General features: G+C 35.6%; 6 protein-coding genes across 7 annotated transcripts; 5 read left to right on the top strand and 1 right to left on the bottom strand.

Annotated features, from left to right (window-relative positions):
• The first annotated feature begins 265 nt into the window (after nucleotides 1-265).
• Nucleotides 266-912, top strand: LOC6560955. Its single transcript, XM_001986108.2, has one exon. The coding sequence runs from the start codon at nucleotides 272-274 to the stop codon at nucleotides 755-757; it is 486 nt and encodes a 161-aa protein (XP_001986144.1). The 5' UTR covers nucleotides 266-271; the 3' UTR covers nucleotides 758-912.
• Nucleotides 913-3,232: 2,320 nt separating this feature from the next.
• LOC6561158 (larval cuticle protein LCP-30) lies at nucleotides 3,233-6,259 on the top strand. The gene is made up of 7 exons (XM_001986107.2): nucleotides 3,233-3,358; nucleotides 3,928-4,051; nucleotides 4,398-4,424; nucleotides 4,895-5,045; nucleotides 5,113-5,128; nucleotides 5,571-5,743; nucleotides 5,812-6,259. The coding sequence occupies exons 1-7, from the start codon at nucleotides 3,320-3,322 to the stop codon at nucleotides 6,257-6,259; spliced, it is 978 nt and encodes a 325-aa protein (XP_001986143.1). The 5' UTR covers nucleotides 3,233-3,319.
• Nucleotides 6,260-7,463: 1,204 nt separating this feature from the next.
• Nucleotides 7,464-10,730, bottom strand: LOC6559415 (cuticle protein 3). The gene is made up of 3 exons (XM_043215881.1): nucleotides 10,053-10,730; nucleotides 7,704-8,118; nucleotides 7,464-7,645 (listed from the first exon to the last, which is right to left on the bottom strand). The coding sequence occupies exons 1-3, from the start codon at nucleotides 10,092-10,094 to the stop codon at nucleotides 7,575-7,577; spliced, it is 528 nt and encodes a 175-aa protein (XP_043071816.1). The 5' UTR covers nucleotides 10,095-10,730; the 3' UTR covers nucleotides 7,464-7,574.
• On the top strand, nucleotides 10,486-11,242 carry LOC122322597 (odorant receptor 49a-like). The gene is made up of 4 exons (XM_043215475.1): nucleotides 10,486-10,658; nucleotides 10,718-10,919; nucleotides 10,972-11,127; nucleotides 11,186-11,242. The coding sequence occupies exons 1-4, from the start codon at nucleotides 10,486-10,488 to the stop codon at nucleotides 11,240-11,242; spliced, it is 588 nt and encodes a 195-aa protein (XP_043071410.1).
• Nucleotides 11,243-14,391: 3,149 nt separating this feature from the next.
• Nucleotides 14,392-15,217, top strand: LOC122322807 (odorant receptor 49a-like). Of its 2 annotated transcripts, XM_043215904.1 has the most exons (4): nucleotides 14,392-14,522; nucleotides 14,582-14,783; nucleotides 14,836-14,991; nucleotides 15,081-15,217. In XM_043215904.1, exons 1-4 carry the CDS (start codon nucleotides 14,407-14,409, stop codon nucleotides 15,147-15,149), a joined length of 543 nt encoding a protein of 180 aa, XP_043071839.1. In that variant the 5' UTR covers nucleotides 14,392-14,406; the 3' UTR covers nucleotides 15,150-15,217. The 2 variants fall into 2 exon arrangements, with proteins under 2 accessions (XP_043071839.1, XP_043071838.1); XM_043215903.1 differs by lacking the exon at nucleotides 14,392-14,522 and having other exon boundaries at nucleotides 14,697-14,783; nucleotides 15,050-15,163.
• A 3,839-nt stretch (nucleotides 15,218-19,056) lies between these two features.
• Nucleotides 19,057-23,012, top strand: LOC6561323 (endocuticle structural glycoprotein ABD-4). Its single transcript, XM_001986103.2, has 3 exons — nucleotides 19,057-19,178; nucleotides 21,197-21,327; nucleotides 22,161-23,012. The coding sequence occupies exons 1-3, from the start codon at nucleotides 19,170-19,172 to the stop codon at nucleotides 22,429-22,431; spliced, it is 411 nt and encodes a 136-aa protein (XP_001986139.1). The 5' UTR covers nucleotides 19,057-19,169; the 3' UTR covers nucleotides 22,432-23,012.
• The last annotated feature ends 290 nt before the right edge of the window (nucleotides 23,013-23,302 follow it).

Genomic DNA, 23,302 nt, shown 5'->3' with positions numbered 1-23,302 from the left:
CTTCAATGCATTACAAACATCAGTTCAAAATTATAATACCCAATGCAAGAGTATTAAAATGTTTGTGTCATGAATAAAGTACAAATAAGTCAGAGCCGACCGGACGTTTGGTCGTTCAAAATTAAATTCATGATATGTTGAACACGGATACAAAGCAGCTATGTAGTTCATGTTCTGACTTCTTGGTGACAGCTTGTACTTAAACATATACCTAAGAGAACCAAATGTATTCTTATCAGAACTCAACATTATGTCGATCATAACTCTCACAATGTTCTCTGGTTTCACTGTACTCGCCATTCTGTGCAGCAGCCTCGCCGCAGCCGAGATACTGGAGTGTTACAAGTGCTCCGATGGAATAGATAGCAAAGCAACTATGCCATGCTCAAAGCTACAGAACTCACCCAAGTACAGGGTACAGTGTGCAAACTCTACAATGTGTGAGAAGAAAGTGATATCGATAATACTAAAAAATGGAACGAAATGGTCAACACATCATAGAGATTGCGCAAAGCAAGTGGCAATCACCTATAAGCTCATAAATCGGATTTATACCCATGTTTATTCCATAGAAGAGCCCTACAAGGATGGCTGCACTGAATCGAACTCGCATAACATGCTGTCAGCAGCCGTGGAACATTGCCATTGCCGGGGCAACTTGTGTAATTCAGCGCCTTATCGCGACCTCAACATCCTTATTATAATAACATATGTACTGACGCTGTTAAGCAACTTACAACTACTCATTGAGATATGAATGTTCTTAGCTTTGTCAGATTATATAGAATTACTGCAGTTATGTGGGGGATTGCTAGCTAAGCACGAACATTTTTTAAGTAACTTAAATAAAGAAGAAGTTGTAAACAAAAATCAATTCCGGCTTGTCGCCAAATCTACTCATTAAGTAGCTTAAAGAAGATAATTGAATTTTAAATTAAATAAAAGCGTATGACTATACATTTGTTGCTTACGACACATTCTCTCTGGTTGTTTTCATTCATTGAAGAATGTGTGAAATCTGAATCAGCGTTAAGCCATATAAAGTCAAGCAAGATTTATTCCCTATGTGTAATCATACTGAACTTGTAATTGATTAAAAGCCAGCATACTGAACTTGTAATTGATTAAAAGCCAGCATATTTAAATACTTTGTAATTTTTACATGAATGCCATACTTATTCCCATTATATATATACGTTTAAATATGAGTCAAGAAATAGCAAACAGCAACAATAGCCACGCGCCGTGATTCACAGTGCGACAGATTTGGAGATTTGGTGCGAAACAGAACGGATCGGATCGGAACGGACTCATGTGCTGGCCGGGTTCACTGTACGACCTTTGCAGTGCAGCGACTTTTGCGCCCAGTCACCCCTTGAATCCCCTGTCCCAGCAGTTGACTCTTCTTTTCTCTACTCGAGATTTTGTGACTGACTGTTTAATCACTGTTTATGTTTATTGCTGCAATTAATCCGCACAATAAAAGATATGCTTAGCAACGGCAGCTGCAGCTTGCATCTTTCTAGGTTGCACAATCAGAAATACCGTTAACACAAGTAAAGTTAAATTAAATTAAGTTAAGTTAAGGACACATACCAAGTTTTGCGATTCGATGTCAACGTTTGCCACCATTAAATTGAATTTTGTCAACATTTTTCTTCGCGGGCTGACGCCGACTTTTGATTCCGATTCCGGTTATATGTATGTACACACAGATATATATACTCATATGCTGGCTGGGTTACCAAGCCCCAGACTCAGTAAAATTAATGCATATCACATTGCGGCCGGCGCGCGCAATATCTGAATGTTGTTGTGTTTCCGTACCTTTTTTTTATTTGTATTTTTTTAATTTATGTTTTCATTACGGCACTTTTATAGCGCTTCCGAGTGCCTCAGGTAGTTGGCTTGGATACGATCTACCAAGACGATGCAGCCATCAATCCAAGCTCCATAACAATGTGATAAGTATTTTAATATACCAAACCGTTTAGTTAAGAAAAACAAAACACATATCAATGTGGTTGAACTGAGTATCCAGGAAATAAATTAGAGCTTATGGGCACATTAAGAACAAGAAGAATTAGCTTACAGACAGACAAGCATGGCTTTCTCTATAGATGGGTTATAATTACCTATAGCATGTAATATATTTATGTAATTTCACTAAGTAATCAAGGATTAATCACAATTTTGACTATTTCATAAGGCATTTGAGTAAAAGCTTATCTACTGTTAGCCACATGAAAGGAAAGTAGGCATTAGTGTTTACCATTTCAGTTATACATATGTATTAATTGAATCGATAAGAATTTCGGGTTTTTCTTAAATATTATACAAAGCTTCACCGAATATGATAATTAAAAGTTGAATAAATTAACATTCCCATTAACAATACAATACTGTAATGAAGAGAGTAAACAATCTAAAGTTCTCATTTATATTTAAACAAATTTATTGTATTTATACATACATATTATTTTCGGATTGCAGATTGAACCTGACCTTTGTTTATCAGTAATGAAATTAATTTTTTGATAATGATTCAGCGCTGGTGGTGTTCACAAATAATTTGTATGACGTGTTGCAGGGAAAAACTCACAGCAGTTTATATGAAGAAAACAAGAACAGGGTGAGGCAATGCGCAGTTTGGTGCCCTTGATTGGTACATAAAATATAAAAATATTATTCTGAGCTCCTTATGAATAATCGATGCATACCAAAAGTACATTGAATTCAATAAATTATACGAATTATTTAATTGAATTAATTAGTAATTACAATTGTTGGCAGATGTGCAACCGTTTAAAAACGCGCACAGCTAATTCCAAGCGAATTCCGATAATAAATACAACAATAAAAAAATTAGAAAATGAAAACAATAACCAAATTAGCAACAACAGCAACAAGAAGAACCCGTCATTGGAGTAAATTTAAAGGGAGCGCAGCTCAAGACGTTTTTTTCGTTATTGCTTATTGAACTGAACTGAGATGACCTGAGTAAGCAACGTTGTCTGAGCTGATCTGTCGAATCCATAACCGAAACGCTCTCAAATTGAGGAGCAAATGAGGCCAACTACCTCTCCCAGACATGTGAGAATTTAGGCGAGGCTGTGAGAATCAGATTGCGAGATGCGCTCACAGCGTACTTAACACATTTCTATATAAATCCGGTGTATCTCAGCGAAACTCAAACATTCCTGTTGCAACAGCAGACGCGTTAACCGCACCGGGATCTTAACGCAATATCACTAGGATAATATCCAAGGATTAAGAGATTATCGGCAGTACTCAAAAACAAATATAACAAATTCGTAAAATGTTCGCGAAATCTGTACTAAGCATTTGTGTAATTGTGGTGAGTAAAGTGAATAAAAAGGACATAAAACCAGTTTATCTCCTGTGTATAATGACAAAGAAAAATAAAGTTGAAATATATAAAGTTTACGCAAACATGACATACGTTACTTAGTTGAAAAAAAAATTAATAAACAATACTATATATAAATATATATGTATACAAATAACTATATAAATATATATTTTATATAAGCTTATTCAACTCATTAGTGCCAAGACAGTTAAAGCTCAATTTCATGGCTATGCAGGCGTATTTTTTTTTTAATTTGCAGCTCACTCAGAGTCAAGCTCTTTTAAAAAACTTCATACCTCGCCGTTATTAATAGCATTTGAAATATCATAAAATATGTTTAAAAAAAAAATAAATAAATAAAACTAGCAAAAAATCACATACAGTTATGGGGATGTATGTGCGTGCTCTTTGGCATTTATTGCTTGATTTATACTTTAACACTTCCGGCCGGCCAACTGTACTGCGAAAGAGACTTGAGTATTGCCGGCATGCCGTTGGCGTTTGATTAATATGCCAAATTCCATAACTCTCATTCCAATCAATTTTATTTACAGGGCCTTGTTGCAGTTAGCCGCAGCAATCCCGTTGATAACAATGGCAAGTATGAGGTTACCCCGAACGATGGCAGATACCGTGCCCAAGATGATGGACGATACCATCCCAGTTCAGCTGATGAAGGTATTTCGGCATTGCAATCGAGTTTCTAAGCGCCTGATAATGCTGCATGCCAACCAACCGCACTGCATGTTGATGCCACCTGCACTAACAACAGCGATCCAATCAACAAACAAATTGCAAATTAACAAATAACTAACAAGTATTTATATAAGTACTGTATATTTACTAATAACCCAATAGAATTTTACATATTCGTAAGAATGGCAAAGTTCAAGATTAAGCTAAAATATTTTTTTGGTTCTTGGCAAACAAAAAACATACAACATTTTTAATCTTTGGCTACAGTGAAATCTACTAACCCAACAAACTACTTGTAATATATTTATTAACATATAATTTCTTATAGGCAGAGGTGGCTATCAGGATTCTTTAGGTAAACATTGAAGTGTAATGAAACATAACAACCACATTCAGCCAATTAAAACATATTTTATCATAACAGTAGATTTTGAAAATTACAAATATTCTTTTCGACCTAACAGTTAATGATTCATTTTTATACATTTGTGAGCAACGGAAACACTTCAAAGCATACATAACATCAAGTTTTATTTATGATCTTGAGAGAAAATATTTATTTTTGTATAATATTTCTTATTCTACAAATATTTATTTTTGTATAATATTACTTATAAATTCTCTAAAGAATATTGTATATTTATATTGTTAATTTAAACTGTATAAATTTCAGAAGCTTATATACTACATATATACTTCGTTGACCTTCTTCACGAAGCTCCAGTTTACATATGCATTGACACGCAATTATTCACTCACACAAACACTTGTTCTTAACTTACACTTATTTGTAACAATTTGATGATTTTGTTTCTCACTATTCAGGTCGTTATCAGCACATGCCACAACCATACAATCATGTGAACGATCATCGTGAGCTTGGAGTCTATCATCATATACACAATCCCTACGGTGGTGGTTATGGGCCATATGCTGGTCTCAATTTGCCCTACGTCCATGATGCCAGACCCTACAAGTAAGCAATTATGACTCATTGCAGTTGCAATTAATCGCAGTACTAATACGACTTCTAACTTCGATAGCCACGACCTGTACACAGTAAGTAAAGCCGAGTTTAATGTACCAGAAATTCGCTTGGAATACGGCTTTCCCGAACATGAACCCCAAATCAACACAGAAGCCGATTAGGCAACACCACGAAAAAAAAATAAATAAATAAACAATTTTCATGATCAAAGACACCCCACGCGCACCTAAATTAGCCCGAACACCACCCAAGCTTTCATAATTCAAACAGCATAACACACCAAGAAGCTATTAATTCAAAAGCAACCACTTGCCAACCGTTTCCCGATTCCTGCCACTCCCCAATGAACTGCATGAACAACACCAACTCTGCCTGTATATGCATGACCCACCCAATCCACTCAAAACCCACACATATACACTCACACCCACACGCACGCATAAAAAAAAATCGTGAGAAATTTGATGAGATCGTTAGTTAACCACGTACCATAAATAAAAACACACAACACAGTCGACAACAACAACCACAACGAAGAAGCCAACCACAACCACACCACGTACCACAACAACAACGACAACCACAACGACAACGGCACGGCCCATTCTATTCAACTATGATGACGAAGGACGCCATAAGATTCTGCACCAGGAAGAGATCCGCAAGAAGGACAAATACGATCATGCGTAAGTTGAAGATGTCGTCACTGAAATTGACTCGTCCCACTCATTCTGATCGATCGTTTAATCTTCAGTTTCTTGACTGAGAACGGCATATATGGAGAGGAGCAAGCGAAGCTGCATCATGAAGGCGGCACCCATGCTAAGGGCTACTACGAATATACCGGCGATGATGGCAAACTTTATCGCGTAAATTATGCCTCGAATGATGGCGGATTCATGCCTGAGGGTGAGCACATACCGACACCACCACCAATTCCCGAAGCCATTGCTCGTGCTCTCAAATATGTGGAGGAGCAGCACAAGGCGAATGGCAATAAGCCGTTGTACGATCATCGTGGATTCCGTATCAATCACATGACCAAAGAAATCAAGGCACAAATCAAGTCCATCCATTTGGAACAAATGCCCAAGGAGCTGAGCGATCAAATCCGCATGCTGGAACACGAGGTCGAGTTGGCCGAAGAAGAGGAAGCTCGCGAAATGGAGGAGGTACTTAGACATAACGCCATTCAGCTCTAACGGCTTTTCGAGTACATCCCACATTGCTGTGTTCTCATCGAAAGCCATTTGGATTGTGTTGTGTGCACAACACACTCTTTAGTCCTCCCTCCCACCCTATACCCCAACAAACCACAAAAAATGTCCCCCCATTCCCATGCATTTGCCGTCTGCAGCTGGCAAAACTATAACAAGCCATAAAAAAATGTAAAAAAAGAACGAAAGGAAGTCCATAACAAAAAATGAATTGTACTCAAAAGAATTTTGAAGAATTTCGACCAATTATGTTAATATTCTATTTATTTATCGATATATTTAAATTGTGTTATGAATTTATAAACAATTATTTTTATATATTTTTATTAATAAAATCATTATTTGTTATTTAAATACGCTGTGTATGTATTTCATGATGCCTTGGAAAGATTTCAATAATTCGGAATTTTAATAAGTAATGTCATAATATTTATTGGCAATGGCCTATATAATGAATACAAAGGTCGATTGATAATAAAACCAACAGACACAAAAACAAAAAACCAAATTTCAAAACAATGCGGGAACGTACAATTAATGAGTTTATTGAACCCAAACAAATTTTGATACTCTTAATTGTTAGTGTAATCATTTCTACATGAAATTAGTAGCGCATATAACACTATCAAGTATCGATGCTTTGTTCATACTATTCCAATTCAAGTAAACAGATCTTATCATATATAAGTAAGATAAATTCAGTGTAATTTGTTTTCGACATCAGAAAAATTCATATTTCTATATGTACTGAGATTAATGTAAAAAAATATAGTAGGCGCATATTTAATTTTAGTTGTACGTTTAAATGTACATATATGAACTGGATGTCAATGGCCACAAATAAATATATATATATATATATATATATTGATTGATTTATGATAGATGCAAATGGCATACAACACACATAATTGTGAATCCATAAAAGTTTAAATAAAAAAAAACAAGTTTCGTTTTTTAAATGTTTAAAGCACACTTTTGTGCTGAACTATAAAATGTGAAATTAAAGCTTTACTTTACTATAAAAGCTTTTATGAAAAAATAAGTCAAGCGATATTAAATTTAATGATATAAAACTGAAACTGACCAATAAGAAGCCTCGGTCTGTTCTCCATTTTCTGTTCATTGTGTTTGAGTGAATAATAATCAGGTTTGTCTTTTTTCAGTATAAATTCAAATATACTCAAAAACTTGGTTGCTAGTGGATTATTGAAGATATAAGAATTGTCTTTTTAAATTTTTGTTTTATTTAAAGTTTAGTTAATTGCAGTGCCCTATAATTTGTATAGCATACATGTTTCTAGTGCTTTGTGTAGACCACATTTGCAGGCGCTGGTTGGTTAGCATAAAAAGCAGCATTTGGACCATCATCTGAAAGTCAATTACAAACAATGTATAATTTCAATTTTGTCTAGTTAAATTTACTCACAGGTAATAATGGGACGAAAACCGTTAGCATCCGCGACATATTTGACACTGACACGAATGCCTTCGGGTGATATGTACGAATAGGCCCCATAAACTTGCTCCTCCTGCTCTCCCTTGTCATTTTTAAAAGGCAAACCACGCTCCTCCCCATGTATACCATTCTCAGTCTCGTAACTATAGGAATAATCGCCGGAACCATGGTTGGGTTCATTCGATTGTTCGACGGCACGTGCAACACCATTTTCAATGTTTGGGTTGTACTTTTTATAGAAGTTGTCGTAGTAACGTTGCTGATTGTACAAGTCACGATTCTTGTAGTACGTATCTCTATAGCGAGGATTGTTCAGATACGGATTGTACTGACGTTGCGCACTGCAGGCAACCAGGATGAGGAAAAACACAAACAGACAGGATATCTAAAAAAAAAAGAAGAGATATCCGTTTTCATTAGAACCTTTTCGAATCATTCACTTTAATCACTATGTAACACGTTGGGATTCTTTTGACAATTGGATTTACCAGTTTGAAAGACATTTTGAAGATATATGTGACGAGTTTATAAGTAAAATTGTTTAGAGATATGCGAGGAGTTTGATACTTCAACGTTAATCTGCAAAAAGAAACTGTAAGAAAGCAGTGTTTGCCCGCACCATTTATAACGACATCTGCCTCAGTTGGGCTACAGCATTCAATTTCAGACCGTAAAACCATTAAATTTGGTCAGAGTTTAGCATTGACTCTGAAAGTCATTCTCACCAGATTTTTTTTGGCTGGCTTGCTAATTTCCGTTTAAAATTTAGATTGTTATTTAAATTGGTTTATCCATAATACGTATACATACTCTATAATTAAAGCCAGTTTTTGATTATTTCGACTAAGCAAAAATCTTATTAGAAGTTGGGCTTAATATATTTAATCTATTGACGCAATTTTAGTGCAAAGGGTATATCAAAGTTAATAAATAACTAACAATTAAAAGCAGTTGGAGGTGGCAGCCGGCAGCTGGCAATAGCACATTTAATCTATCAGATACCAAAGAAATGAAATGAATTTTAATTTCAACAGATAAATAAAGAAATATAATGATTGCTGTATCAAGCGTGGAGACAAAGTTATTCTGCTGCTCTGTATACATAATTATGAATGTGATTTTAGCACATTAATTAAATGCTCGCTGCTTAAGAAGCATGCTTAAAATGCAAATTTTATATTTGGAAATTTGAGGCGCAGCTAAATACTAGTGTCAATCAAATTGCTAATTTTGTTGTGTCGACGAATAAAGCAAATCTACATCATGAAAAAAGCTTAGCACAATAGGTGCCATAGCTATTGCAACAGCTCCAAGATCTGTGCTCTGAGGAGCTGAGAGCCACGCGACCCACAAGCAATCTCATTAGATCGAAGCCAATGCCTCAAATGAGAATATACAATTATTATCATTTCAAGTAAGGCTGAACCTGTGCTTTCATAGCTTATAGTACCTGGCTTAACAGTTTAACAAATTAAACTCAGTCCACAAAATAGACTAACAATAATTTATTTATCTAATATAATTTCACAGAATTTTCAAATTATTCTTTTAAACTACTGAAACTTGAATCCTATTTTTTTCGTCTTGGAACACTTTTACGGTCCTAGCTAAAAACTGGATCTTAGAGCAAGACAGAATGTGTTACACAAATTAGGAAATTCTTTGACAGTGTAAACAAACATCAAAAAAGTTTTATTAACCAATTTACATAAATAAGTCGTTCAAATGCTTTTTTTTAAATTAATTGGTTTGAATTTAGTTATGATTTTGGAGAAGTATTAGAATATTCATTGAATAATTATGCCATTCATTTGATACAGCTGTCAAAGCCTAAGAATTTATTATTTTGATACCCTTTACCCAATAAAAATGGTTTAAAGAGTATCTGGAAGTCCTGAATAAATTTGAATATTTTCTCTTCATAAGATATGTATGACTATATGCTCTAAATAGTTATTAAATAGTTGACTTAATAAACAATTTATAAATGATAATTAAAATATATTCGGTATATAATAGGTGCCAAACAATTAAATTATACATAATTTGATACACGCCATCAAATGTTGGGTAAAAAACATCGTTGCGTACTCAACAATAATTAGTTGATAAATTAACTTCTAAAATGTCAAACGGTAAACCGGATGAACTACGGACCTACGATGACTTCATCTATGTGCCGAATCTTATATTCAAGTCGATGGGATACGACTTCCTGGATACCCCGAAGCCCAGATGGCAGAAACTAATGCTTAATATCTACTGGACTCTGTGCGTGACTAGCCATTGGTATATGGTCTACTACTTGATACTACGAACCATTGAGTGGGATACACTAGCTGGAAGTGCAGATGCCATCATGCGATTCGCGATTATCTATTTCATTGTACTCAATGCGGATGTTAAGTTCTCGTTATTTATGCACCATCGTCGACACCTACGAGAATTGAATGACAAGTTGCGTGCTCTCTATCCGAAAGAAGGCAAAACGCGCAAAGAGTATCGAGTCAATGAGTTTTACTGGCCATTCATTGCGCGTTGTGAAATATATATATATTATTTCGTAGTCGGTGTAGTGGTTCTTGGTCCCATCATCCAGGCGATCCTTATGTATTTATATCAGCGATATACTTCAGACAGTGAGGTCATATTTCTCTATCTGAGCACATTCCCCATGAAACGATTTGAGGTAACGTCTCCAATGACTTATGCCTTAAGTCAGTGTATAGAATTTATATTCAGTCACTCTACAATGAATATAAAACTCGGCACCGACATCTGGATGATATGCTTCTCTGGCCAGCTTTGCATGCACTTTGCCCATCTGGGCAGGAAGCTGGCATCTTATAATCCCAGCAGGCAGAACCATTACGAGGATTGTGAATTTTTAGTCAGATTGATACGGGATCATGAACAACTGTTGAGGTGGGTGAGCAAATATTGTAATATTTTAGAATTTGATTCCGATTTCAATGATTTTGTAGTCTGTACAAGGAACTGAACAAAATATTTGGTCTGATGTTGGCTTACAATGTGTTTAGCACAGCGACCATACTTTGTTGCGTTGCCTACTACACAATCCTACAGGGCGTGACAAGGGAGGGATTTGGATTTTTATTGTATTTCTTCAGTGACTCTGTGAATTTCTACATGGTTTGCTACTATGGGCAACGTCTGATTGATTTGGTAAGTCAGCTTTTTCAATTAAATGGTGTACTCATTTTCACTTCATTCGCAGAGTGAAAATATTGCTTTAGCTGCCTACATACACAATTGGTATAATGGTTCGCCCACCTATCAGAAATATGTTCTCATGATAATACAACGAGCTCAAAGGCCGGCAGAGCTTTCGGCCAAAGGAGTCATTATCATTTCGAGGGATTCTTTCAAAAATGTAAGTTTTGATTGCTGACTGTGCTTTAGCAAATCCTAAGTTATATATTTTTTAACAGATGATGAGCATCACGTATCGATTTCTTGCAGTTGTGCGCAGACTGCTGGGAAAATAAATTTGCGTTGTTCAAAATATCACACAAGAAATTTATTTCGTGAATCTTTAGATATCATAAAACATAGCTTAGCGCTGATCTGATCAGCTGTAGAGCAGAGCTGTCAAATTTAATGACCGTATCCCTGAAATTTTTAATTATTAATGTATTAATGTGTAAAATGTTCGCCTCAAAACGGATTAGTATTAATAGCCAACACCAAAATGGCTACAGTTATATTCACACTTCAACTATCCCTTGACAATGAAAACTTATATGCAGATGTATTATTAGGACTGGCTCTGGAAGCTATGCAGAGTTTGTGAGGTTGCTAAATATTAATAATGTGACCCGAACCATTGACATTTAACCAACTGGTTCGACTGCATTGCAAATCATGTATGTGTCTGTTAAGAAACTGCTAAAGTAGCATATATTATTATTATTTTATATCGATTTATGCGTTTAGGCGAATAGACGATGGCAAATCGTTAATGAGGAAACTAAATACGATTAATCCTATCGGATAGTCAATTAAATAAATACATTATAAATTATTGAGATACTAATTTCGGTAGCACATGAAAATCTCTGATTAAACTAAGTAAGATTGCCTTAATATTAACAAGATAATCATTTTTCTAAAGTCTCAAAATTGCATATAAATGTACAAAAACTTACAAATTTAGCATAATAGATGACTTATGTATATTTATGCCCTAAATTTCATACCATAAAACCATTAAATTTGGTCAGAGTTTAGCATTGACTCTGAAAGTCATTCTCACCAGATTTTTTTGGCTGGCTTGCTAATTTCCGTTTAAAATTTTTGATTGTCATTTAAATTGGTTTATCCATAATACGTATACATACTCTATAATTAAAGCCAGTTTTTGATTATTTCGACTAAGCAAAAATCTTATTAGAAGTTGGGCTCAATATATTTAATCTATTGACGCAATTTTAGTGCAAAGGGTATGTCAAAGTTAATAAATAACTAACAATTAAGAGCAGTTGGAGGTGGCAGCCGGCAGCTGGCAATAGCACATTTAATCTATCAGATACCAAAGAAATGAAATGAATTTTAATTTCAACAGATAAATAAAGAAATATAACGATTGCTGTATCAATCGTGGAGACAAAGTTATTCTGCTGCTCTGTATACATAATTATGAATGTGATTATAGCACATTAATTAAATGCTCGCTGCTTAAGAAGCATGCTTAAAATGCAAATTTTATATTTGGAAATTTGAGGCGCAGCTAAATACTAGTGTCAATCAAATTGCTAATTTTGTTGTGTCGACGAATAAAGCAAATCTACATCATGAAAAAAGCTTAGCACGTGTGTTCTGCAAAGGTTATACGATTTATTTATGATGCATATAAAACTAAGCCCCATAAAAATTGAAAATAAAGACGTTAAAATCCGTAAAGAATACAAAAGTAACAATTGTTACTGATATCATGAAACAGATTAAACAAAATACATTGATAAGTTAGTAATGAATGCCTTCAAATTGCCATGAAAATAGCAATCAATGAATGAGTTGATTACTGAATGAATGACTAAGTACAAAGACGTGTAGAACGTAGAGGGGAACGGCGCTCGTTTTGCCAACGCTGTTGGCCTTCACATTTCGCATGCGGCTGCAACAATAGGTGCCATAGCTATTGCAACAGCTCCAAGATCTGTGCTCTGAGGAGCTGAGAGCCACGCGACCCACAAGCAATCTCATTAGATCGAAGCCAATGCCTCAAATGAGAATATACAATTATTATCATTTCAAGTAGTGCTGAACCTGTGCTTTCATAGCTTATAGCACCTGGCTTAACAGTTTAACAAATTAAACTCAGTCCACAAAATAGACTAACAATAATTTATTTATCTAATATAATTTCACAGAATTTTCAAATTATTCTTTTAAACTACTGAAACTTTAATCCTATTTCTTTCGTCTTGTAACACTTTTACGGTCCCAGCTAAAAACTGGATTTTAGAGCAAGACAGAATGTGTTACACAAATTAGGAAATTCTTTGACAGTGTAAACAAACATCAAAAAAGTTTTATTAACCAATTTACATAAATAAGTCGTTCAAATGCTTTTTTTTTTAAATTAATTGGTTTGAATTTAGTTATGATTTTGGAGAAGTATTAGATATTAATTGAATAATTATGCCATTCACTTGATTCAGCTGTCAAAGCCTAAGAATTTATTATTTTGATACCCTTTACCCAATAAAAATGGTTTAAAGAGTATCTGGAAGTCATGAATAAATTTGATTATTTTCTCTTCATAAGATATGTATGACTATATGCTCTGAATAGTTACTAAGTAGTTGACTTAATAAACAATTTATAAATGATAATTAAAATATATTCGGTATATAATAGGTGCCAAACAATTAAATTATACATAATTTGATACACGCCATCAAATCTTGGTATAAAAACATCGTTGCGTACTCAACAATAATTAGTTGATAATTTCACTTCTAAAATGTCAAACGGTAAACCGGATGAACTGCGGACCTACGATGACTTCATCTATGTGCCGAATTTTATATTCAAATCGATGGGATACGACTTTCTGAATACCCCGAAGCCCAGATGGCAGAAACTAATGCTTAATATTTACGGGATCCTGTGCGTGACTAGCCATTGGTATATGGTCTACTACATGATACTACGAACCATTGAGTGGGAAACACTAGCTGGAAATGCTGATGCCATCATGCGATTCGCAATTATCTATTTATGTATAATCAATGCCTACGTTAAGTTCTCGTTATTTATGCACCATCGTCGACACCTACAAGAATTGAATCACAAGTTGCGCGCTCTCTATCCGAAAGAAGGAAAAAAGCGCAAAGAGTATCGAGTCAATGAATCTTACTGGCCATTCATTGCGCTTTATGCAATATACGTATATTATTTCGTAGGCATTGTAGTGGTTGTTGGACCCATCATCCAGGGGATCCTTATGTATTTATATCAGCGCTTTACTTCAGACAGTGAGGTCATATTTCTCTATCTGAGCACATTCCCCATAAAGCTATTTGAGGTAACGTCTCCAATGACTTATGTCTTAAGTCAGTGTATAGAATTTACATTCAGTCACTCTTCAATGAATTTGAAACTCGGCATCGAAATCTGGATGATATTCTTCTCTGGCCAGCTTTGCATGCACTTTGCCCATCTGGGCAGGAAGCTGGCATCTTATAATCCCAGCAGGCAGAACCATTACGAGGATTGTGAATTTTTAGCCAGATTGATACGGAAACATGAACAACTATTGAGGTGAGTAAGCAAATATTGTAATATTTTAGAATTTGATTACGATTTCAATGATTTTGTAGTCTGTACAAGGAACTGAACAAAATATTTGGTCTGATGTTGGCTTACAATGTGTTTAGCACAGCGACCATACTTTGTTGCGTTGCCTACTACATAATCTTGCAGGGCCTCACAAGGGAGGGATTCGGATTTTTATTGTATTTCTTCAGTGACTCTGTGAATTTCTACATGGTTTGCTACTATGGGCAACGTCTGATTGATTTGGTAAGTCAGCTTTTTCAATTAAATGGTGTACTCACTTTCACTTCATTCGCAGAGTGAAAATATTGCTTTAGCTGCCTACATACACAATTGGTATAATGGTTCGCCCACCTATCAGAAATATGTTCTCATGATAATACAACGAGCTCAAAGGCCGGCAGAGCTTTCGGCCAAAGGAGTCATTATCATTTCGAGGGAGTCTTTCAAAAATGTAAGTTTTGACTGCTAACTGTACTTTAGCAAATCGTAAGTTATATATTTTTTAACAGATGATGAGCATCACGTATCGATTTCTTGCAGTTGTGCGCAGAGTGCTGGAAAAATAAATTTGCGTTGTTCAAAATATCACACAAGGAATTTATTTCGTGAATCTTTAAATATCACAAAACATAGCTTAGCTCTGATCTGATCAGCTGTAGAGCAGAGCTGTCAAATTTAATGACCGTATCCCTGAAATTTTTAATTATTAATGTATTAATGTGTAAAATGTTCGCCTCAAAACGGATTAGTATTAATAGCCAACACCAAAATGGCTACAGTTATATTCACACTTCAACTATCCCTTGACAATGAAAACTTATATGCAGATGTATTATTAGGACTGGCTCTGGAAGCTATGCAGAGTTTGTGAGGTTGCTAAATATTAATAATGTGACCCGAACCACTCACATTTAACCAACTGGTTCGACTGCATTGCAAATCATGTATGTGTCTGTTAAGAAACTGCTAAAGTAGCCATATATTATTATTATTTTATATCGATTTATGCGTTTAGGCGAATAGACGATGTCAATTAAATAAATACATTATAAATTATTGGGATACTAATTTCGGTAGCACATGAAAATCTCTGATTAAACTAAGTAAGATTGCCTTAATATTAACAAGATAATCATTTTTCTAAAGTCTCAAAATTGCATATAAATGTACAAAAACTTACAAATTTAGCATAATAGATGATTTATGTATGTCATACAATATACCCATGCTTACATTTATACATTTTCAGCCATGAACAATTAAACGAGGAGCCAGTAGTGAGGTAGGGGCGGTTTTGGCCGTTGCGATTTTAGCCTTCACATTTCGCGTACGGCTTGACAGAATTTCAACGAAGTCAAAATGTGTGCAACAATAGCTGAGATTGCAATAACAAAACAGCACGTCTAAGCTAAAATTCAACACAGAAGCTAACGAAAATTCTGTTCACAACGTGAAAAGTCAAACATACTTAGAGTGAATAACGCGACAAGTAATTACAATTTCTCATACACAAAAGCATTGCAAAACTAATCAATAATCAAATTTAATCATCAATTATTCAAGATGCATTGTTTAATATTTTAGCACCTTTCCTTGCATACACCCTGAAAATTATCAAAATCCCCACTATTAAAATTTTCATTTTCCTCAAAAAAGTTTGTAGTGTCTGTTAAATAAGATTAGTAGTCAGTTGATTGCTCAACGACCTAACATAATTAAATATTGATTAACTATATTAGTAAATAAATTCAAGTTACTGTGCAAACTATTTTGACTGGGGGAAATTTAAATTAAGTCTGGGGTAGACAGACACTAACTTCCATATGCAAATAGTTGCCCTTTCTGTCTACCTACACAATCTGAATTGTGGTTATTTCGTTGTTGTCAACGTAATGAAATTCGTAATGATAGATGTGAAGAGTGGTAAATAGCTATCTTTGACTAATATTACACTAATTGCCATTAAGTATTACACCCTCGCACAGCCAACATGCTGAGAGTTCCGCTGACATATAACATTTATGAGTTAATTTGCATAAAGAAGACTCACCTTCGCCTTCAGCGTGGCATCTAAAGATGCTCAGACGGATTAACATTAATATGAAGAATAAAAGGCGGCTTATTAATGTCAGACCAAAGTGCATAAGATATGCATAATTAGTACAATTACGTGTCGTTTCAGATCTACAGTGGATTCAATTACAAGTTCAATATCTTTCCATGATGCTGATCTAGTTGCGATCTGACCAAATGCCTTGGAACTATACATCTACTCCTTGACCATGAAAAGTAGCCCGTTTACGTATTACTTTTGACAGCTCTGCTCTACAGCTGACCAGATCAGAGCTAAGCGATGTTTTGTGGTATCTAAAGATTCACGACATGACCAAAACCACTGACATTTAAACGCTGTAGCAACTGGTTCGACGGCTACCGCTGAGCTATCTGCTATTTGCAATTATTTAGTTATGCCTGCATTGACATTAGCATTAGCCATTAGCCATGCAGCTATACATACCAGTTGGGTTCCGAAAACTATGCCGGCCGTTTAGGTCTAGACAAAACTTAACCGCGCCAGTTTGGGTGACTCTTACGCAACAAAATATCAAGAGTTGGTAACGTGTTGTAACCCAATGTGGGGCGGGGTATAAACTAAGAGTTAAAACAAATTGCGTCTGAAGCCATAAAGAAGGTGGCACGACCTTCAAGGCCAACAGCAAAAGCAACAACAAGTTGCCATAAAAAGATGCACAGCGCGTGTCAAAGTCAGTGGATGAAGATGGAGATGAAGATGCAGGTGGAAATGATGCATCTGTTCTATGGTTAATGGCCGGCCAAACAACTGACATTTTACAGCATATGTGGCTTGAACAGCTAATTAAAGAAGTCATGCGTAATATTTCAAGGTTCAAATTTGTCAAAAAATAAATCTCATACTACACCTTTATTGCACTTGGAAAATCAAAAGACTTAGGCAACGAACTCGCTAGCGCGACCATATTGTTAAGGCGCAATTAATTAAGTCAGAAGTTGCAGTTGATGTTGTTGTTGCTTTTGCTGCTGCTTACGTAATTTTAATTAAACCTATTAAAACATAGTATAATAAATATTAAAATTAATGCAGTTGAATGTCTTCATAATTATAAAGCACTGCCTAACACTAGTCAACAAGCAATAACAATAGACCAGACCCAAAAAAAAAAGAAAAAACTAACTGGCAATTGTTTTGCTGATTGCCACAGTCTGAAAAACAACAACAACAACAGTAGACACTACTTGGAATACAATATGGCAACAATCTTTGGGACAATCTTGTCACGAAATTCTGTCGCCGTCTATGTCTGTGTCCCCATCTGCCTGACACAGCGCCAAACCGACCCAAGCTATTCATTAGACGCGCCTACACTTTGGCAGCAGCAGCGGCTGCAACGGCAAAGGCAACGACGACGGCCTCTTCGCGTTTAGCAATTTTTGGCATTTTGACCCCAGCACAGCACAGTACACAAGCACAGACAGCGCCATGAGCCCTGAGCCCGAATTTGGGCGCACTGTGGTTTAACATCAATCTTCATCAATTAAAATCCAATTTGAGAGACCTAATATAAAGACTCGTGATCGTACACTTGCAATAATAAATATATATTTCTTCACTCACCTATGCCACACCATGAAGTCTAAAAAAAATATATACAAAATTTTATAAATTGCATACAGAAGTTTTTCTTATATTATTTACTGCTCAAGACAGTTTGAGGCACCACTGTGCGCAGTTGCTGCTGCCACTGCCTGACTTTGATTGCATTTGCCGATTATTGGCCACGTATTTAAATGGAATTTTTTCGCTTGAAAACCCCAAAAAAAATGTTGCAAACTCTTAGGTGGCAACGCCGCTAGGGCGATGTCGCCTATTTTATAATTTGCACTACTGTGCGAGTCACCTGCCGTTGATAGATAAACTCAAGTAAGAGTAAGATATTGCATATCTTATCTGAACAAATGGCTGGCAAAGTTATTTGCCAAAGGGTGCTCTGGTGATGTAATTCTAACTGCTCTGCCGACTGGAAATCAATGCAAAAATATTATCCGTAACAATTACATAAAAATGGTTTTACATTCAATTCTCAATTGCGCACAGAACAGCTGAGCTGGACAGCCAGAGGCGTATGGCCAGAGGGGCTTCAACTGGCAACCATGAAGTGTGCCTCAAATGCTTTTTTACTCACCTGTGTAGCTGGTGACTCTGTTGCTCTGGCGAATAATATTGCTGCTGCTGCTGCTGCTGCTGCTCTTTTCAAACAACGCTGGCGCAGACTGCGACGCTAAAGCTGGCAGCGACAAACAGCGACGACGACGAATGTTTAGTTAAGTTTTATATACATTTTTTTTTTTCCTTTTTTTTGCATCTTTCATGTGCAACGCTTTACCTGCTGAATTTGCAGCTTCGTCGTCGTTGCCGTCGTACTCGTCTTTGGGCTTTTCGTATAAATAGACTCAGTTGCCGGTACTTGGGCATCATTAAAAATCTTTTGTTCAATTAACAACAAGTGTGAAGTGTGGTGCGACGATTGTTGGAAAGGATAAGAACAACTTTGGATTACATTACAGAAAGAAATCATTTTTATATACAAAATGAAAAACGTAAGTGTGTGCGTGAAAGCTACAAGTGTTAAACATCCAAAAACTGCTGATAAGGCTTGTTATTTTAAAATTGCTAACGGTCCTTAAAGTGTTTAGCTGAGTGCTCGTCTAGAAAATACCCTGTATCAAGTTTGTCAAGCCTACTGCAGCAAATGACAGAGAGTCCTTTCAATATGAAAACTTATAGCCCCAATATAAAAACTATGATGTAAATAATAACTATAATTATTAATTGGAGACAATGTATACGAAGTTAAAACTAATACCACTTGATAAAAATTGAGGAGAAATTTAAATATTTAGACTATTTAGTCAGTAGACATTTTAAAGTTTTTTAAGCCTGCCTTTAAGAAAATAGTTTCCTACTTGCTGCAAATCATATGGTTCACTAACATTATGACTTTCGACAGGTCCAAAGGCAAAATAACCTTACAAATTAAAAAACACACACACACACATACAAAATCCTTCAATACTTAAATTTTAACAGCACAGTCGTAAATCAATCAACACAAATTTTAAAGCATAAGAGACCCATAATAATAACTTTAGTTTTGAGGCAGAAGATCAAAATAAGAACTTAAAGGTTTGCAATTTGCGGTTTAAAGTATTGTTTCCGTGTTGGTTTATTTGCCAAAAAAATATTGCGTCCATTTGGCTAGCAAATGGCCAAAAGTGGCTGCCAAGCCCGGCCGAAATGGCAATAGCAATTAATGAATGCTGGAGACGAAGCAGCCACTTAAAAGGCTCAAGCACGATGCCAAACCAAGCCAGCTAACATGCAGCCGGCATGCAATGCAAAGGTCAGACAACGACGACAACAACAATAACAATAACGACAACACAACTGTGCGACTGGGTTGCACTGGACAAGCTGAGGCTGCGAGACATTTGGCCGCAGAGGCGCAAAAGGCGAGACTAAAAAAGCGATGACGATGAGCGTTACGCTCAGTTGGCAGCTGTCTGTCTATCTGGCTAAGAGCGCAAACTAAACTGAAACATTAGACACGTAACACACTCGCCCATTGGCAATTGCTCAAGAGACAAGTCAGACTGTACTTAAACTGAGACTGCATCTAAAATTGCCATCTCAGCCTTTTTGGGCTTTGTTTCAACACGATCGTATGTAAATATCTGATCTGATCGGCATTAATATAGCAAAATTTAAAAGGGTATGGGTATTCAGATAATTTTCAAGTAAGCAATATTAATTTTGTAAAATATAGAGGGCATGGGTGTTAAGATACTTATCAAATAGCTGTAAACATGTATTTTAAGTCAAAAGGGAGAAAATCATAGCAAAACGGAATCCAAACATATTTTTGACTTTTATGTATTTTCTTTTCGATTGCCAACTTCTATCTTACTAAACACAATTTACAATTTACACAATTTGTTTTTTAAATCCATATATACTATTAGGCATTTTAACTCAGTCACGAATCGCACTCGTCTTTAATCTCCACTCCCCACAATTTTCCATGCGCTTGGGAGATAATTGCCAAGACCCACAGAAAACAAGCTGAAAATCATGTGTGTAAAATATTTAATTGGCGTCTAGTTATTTGACGACCTTAAGAAATCTGTGGCAAAATGACACATGTCCGACTGTCCATCCAATTGTCTGTCTCTGCGTGTGTCCGTCTGTGTGTATACATAGTTTGTATGTGAGAACAATGTAAACAAAAGTCATAAATCAAACAACTATGCGAAACGATGAGCAAAGTTTCAACACAACACAAATTACCAACAACAACAAGTGTACATGAAAAACATAAGTATGTTTGAACCGACTATGCAATACACTGCTCTGACTTTAGGAGTAAATACTACATCAAAATAACACCAATATAGTCGTTTACCCTTCGGAAGCGGTGTATGAAAAAACAAAACAACTTAAAAATCGCTCACGATTTGTTCCACTCAGCCTTCAGGGTCTAGTGTAATTACGCTAATTCTAATAAACAATTGCCAATTTACGTAAATTAAATTAATTTCCGGTTTTGACCCATTTGCAGTTTGCCCTCTGTATGATCGCTGCTGCGCTGCTGTGCCTGGTGGACGCAGCACCCAAACCGCAAGGTGGAGAACCCATTGCAATTATAAGCCAAGAATCGAATATCGAGCCGGATGGTGCCTACAATTATGCGTAAGTTTAAATTGCCCACACCAAAATGGAACCAGTTATGAGCTGAAACTTTAAGCAATTTTAAAAACGGAACTAGCCTTTTGGATTTTTTTGTGTTGCATAATCTTAGGCATATTTAAACTTGACGTTGTGGGTTGTTTTTTTAGAGCCCAGGTTCTCTGTGCGAATCGAGCCTTGATAATTTCGCATATATTCCAAATATATTTTGGTCGCATAGGAAATGTTAGCTACATACATTATTTAAATAAAGATCATAATCATATCATAAATATCAATATCATCTTCTGCATAAAATATTGCGGCTGTGATATCATAAATATTGTTAACACCCAAATAATACTCAAATTGTTCGTTTGCTTTTTCAAACTAATCCCATCATAAATACATTAAAAATCAAGTTATTAATGCAAATGAAACAAATTTAATAATAATTTATGAACAATATACAAGTTTCAATTGGATAGCAAGTCTAACACATAAATGTATTCTGTTCGTATATAAATACACCATTTGGTTGGCGCCACAAGCAAAATAAAACTGGAAGAATACCAGTTTTGATGTGCTGAAGAATTAATACCCTGCCGAACTATAAAATTGCATAAATTTAATATATTCTACCTATTGCTTTTTTGGTATTGAAAAGTAATTAGTTTGGTCAATATAACGACTTGGTAATTAATTAAAATGCGTTACAAATTCTCTCAGAAAACTATAAGACCCATAAAAAGATAATTTAAAGCAGACAACTAATTCTTTTCACAGCTTTCAAGGTGAATTTGGTTTGTAAATAAATAAAAATAAAACATACCCTGATAATAACACTTTGGTTGCAGTTACGAAACGGCCAATGGTATTAAGGCTGAGGAAACTGGAACCGTAAAGAAGGCCACCTCTGCGGACACCACGGATGTGATCATTGTGAAGGGATCCGTCTCGTACACCTCGCCTGAGGGAGAGCTAATCACTCTGAACTATGCGGCTGATGATGAGAACGGATTCCAGCCAACGGGTGCACATTTGCCCACTCCACCACCAATTCCACCAGCGATCCAGAAGGCGCTCGACTATCTGCTCACCCTGCCCCCATCTCAGCGTCGCCGTTAGGACAATTAGTTCTTAATGAATAAGATCCTGATGGAGAAATGAGGGGACAGTGACCATGCAAACGATTTTAATATTCTATACCCAAACGAAGCAAATTGCTGCTAGCCCATATATCAACAATCAATCAATTAATACCTTGAAGCGAACACCAACATCGAGCAGCTGACTGAAGAACACAACCTGTAGACACACACGCACACACACATACATACACAAGCACTAACTAACTATTTAGTTCTGATTTCACATTCTTTGTTTTATTCCTTTACTCCATTTCTTCCAATCGTTCTTTTCGTCTATGTATACTGTGCTTAAGATCTTTTAGTCGCCGGAACTTTGCCATTTTCGGACTCATGTGATATCATCGAATTATTAATGGAATCAAGAAGAAAATGTAAAAAAAAATAAAGGAGAAAGAGAATAATGAATTATGCTATAATAACCGAATTATTGTGCACAGCAATTCTTGTGTAAATAGTCTATATAACTATAATCGATTGCATGTAATATGAGCATAAGCATTATGGATGACAAGGATGTACCTACTTATATATACATACACACGCATAAATTTATACGAATTGTTGGTTTTTTTTTTGTACGTGTCAAATGATTTAATCTTATGAGAAGAACTCAAATATCTTTAGCCTTAGCTGCAAACAAAGAATTAAAGATTCTTTAAAAAAATATTATGTTTTTTTCATTTATTCTGATCGATTAGCTAAAAAGTCATAACTTATCAGCTAAAGTATTCTCAATTCGAAAACGTTAGGCTCAAAACATTTTACTAATGCAACAATTTTTCATACGTCTTGTTTAATATAGGTAAAGTACTTGCCTTAAGCCAGATGCTCAAAAGTAGCATTTGAAA

Source organism: Drosophila grimshawi, unplaced genomic scaffold, assembly GCF_018153295.1.
Source record: "Drosophila grimshawi isolate 15287-2541.00 unplaced genomic scaffold, ASM1815329v1 contig_1367, whole genome shotgun sequence".
Taxonomy (NCBI): Eukaryota; Metazoa; Arthropoda; class Insecta; order Diptera; family Drosophilidae; genus Drosophila; species Drosophila grimshawi.
The sequence above is the reverse complement of the archived record's forward strand: the minus strand, read 5'-3'. Positions and strand labels throughout refer to the sequence as shown.